This window comes from Amphimedon queenslandica, unplaced genomic scaffold, assembly GCF_000090795.2.
Source record: "Amphimedon queenslandica unplaced genomic scaffold, v1.1 AMPQUscaffold_801_Cont27183, whole genome shotgun sequence".
Classification (NCBI taxonomy): Eukaryota; Metazoa; Porifera; class Demospongiae; order Haplosclerida; family Niphatidae; genus Amphimedon; species Amphimedon queenslandica.
This window is the reverse complement of record NW_003558850.1, coordinates 1-1,056: the sequence shown is the minus strand read 5'-3', so window position 1 is coordinate 1,056 and position 1,056 is coordinate 1. Positions and strand designations below refer to the sequence as shown.

The 1,056-nt window shown below is 34.6% G+C and overlaps 1 protein-coding gene across 1 annotated transcript; it reads right to left on the bottom strand.

Annotated features, from left to right (window-relative positions):
• Positions 1–11: 11 nt before the first annotated feature.
• Positions 12–1,043, bottom strand: LOC109593580 (WD repeat-containing protein 63-like). The gene is made up of 4 exons (XM_020008601.1): positions 903–1,043; positions 497–586; positions 357–443; positions 12–191 (listed from the first exon to the last, which is right to left on the bottom strand). The coding sequence occupies exons 1-4, from the start codon at positions 1,038–1,040 to the stop codon at positions 12–14; spliced, it is 495 nt and encodes a 164-aa protein (XP_019864160.1). The 5' UTR covers positions 1,041–1,043.
• Between the last annotated feature and the right edge of the window lie 13 nt (positions 1,044–1,056).

Genomic DNA, 1,056 nt, shown 5'->3' with positions numbered 1-1,056 from the left:
TTTCCTCCTAGCTATTTTTGACATGCAAATTGATTAACATTAATTGTCTTCCCTCCTTCCCTCACCTCCAGATGGTCAGGTATCCACTCAATCCCAGTGACTCCTTTACTGTGTCCAGCATCAATTGATGAAAGAGCAACATAACTGACAATAGGAGCATGATCAAGCTTTGGCTCAGTATTAAACAATGCCTATAGATAATAATGAACATACACTGTACATGTGTATATGCATACTTACCATATACTGTACATATGCATCACAACTATATGTACATGTATGTATTAGTATTTAGTAATGTGCTGTATGTGTGTATATACATGTAGTACATGTACATGTATATTGTGTGTACATACGTTCATTACTGGTCCTTTCTCTTTTGTATTGATTGAGCGATGAATCTGTAGTCTCTCCTGATAGTCTGTTATATCCCATATTACAACCTATACATGTAACGAAAATGAAGCAAATACATGTATACATGTACATTCTTTACCTGTCCGTTGATGCAGCCTCCAACAATGAGGTTTGGATTGCTTGGATTGAATTTGAAACACAAAATATCTTCAGGAGCTTCTAAAAATAACTAGAAAAAATAAAATAAAATAATTATACAAAAATTAAAATGTAAATGAATTTAGGCACACAATTAGGATTGATATGAATGATACAGCTAGTACAGTGTATGCACAAAGGTATACAGTGAAACCTGCTATTGTGGACAGCCTAAAATAAGGACACCTCTATAATCAGGACAGGTAGTATCAGTCCCAATACAATATAAATGTGTATTAATGAACCTCTGAAATAAGGACACCTCTATAATAAGGACAGTTTTATTTGGTCCCAAGGTGTCCGGAATAGACAGGTTTGACTGTAAAACATAATGCACATATTATTACTTGAGGGTGAATGGGATCAGTGAAGCTCCATAGAAGAACAAGTGAGTTTGAGTGAACTAGTTTAAATGATAATTCTATCCTTTCATTGAGTGAGTATGGCTCACCAACTGATACAGCAACTATACCTAATGAACACATTACATGATACTCTAAG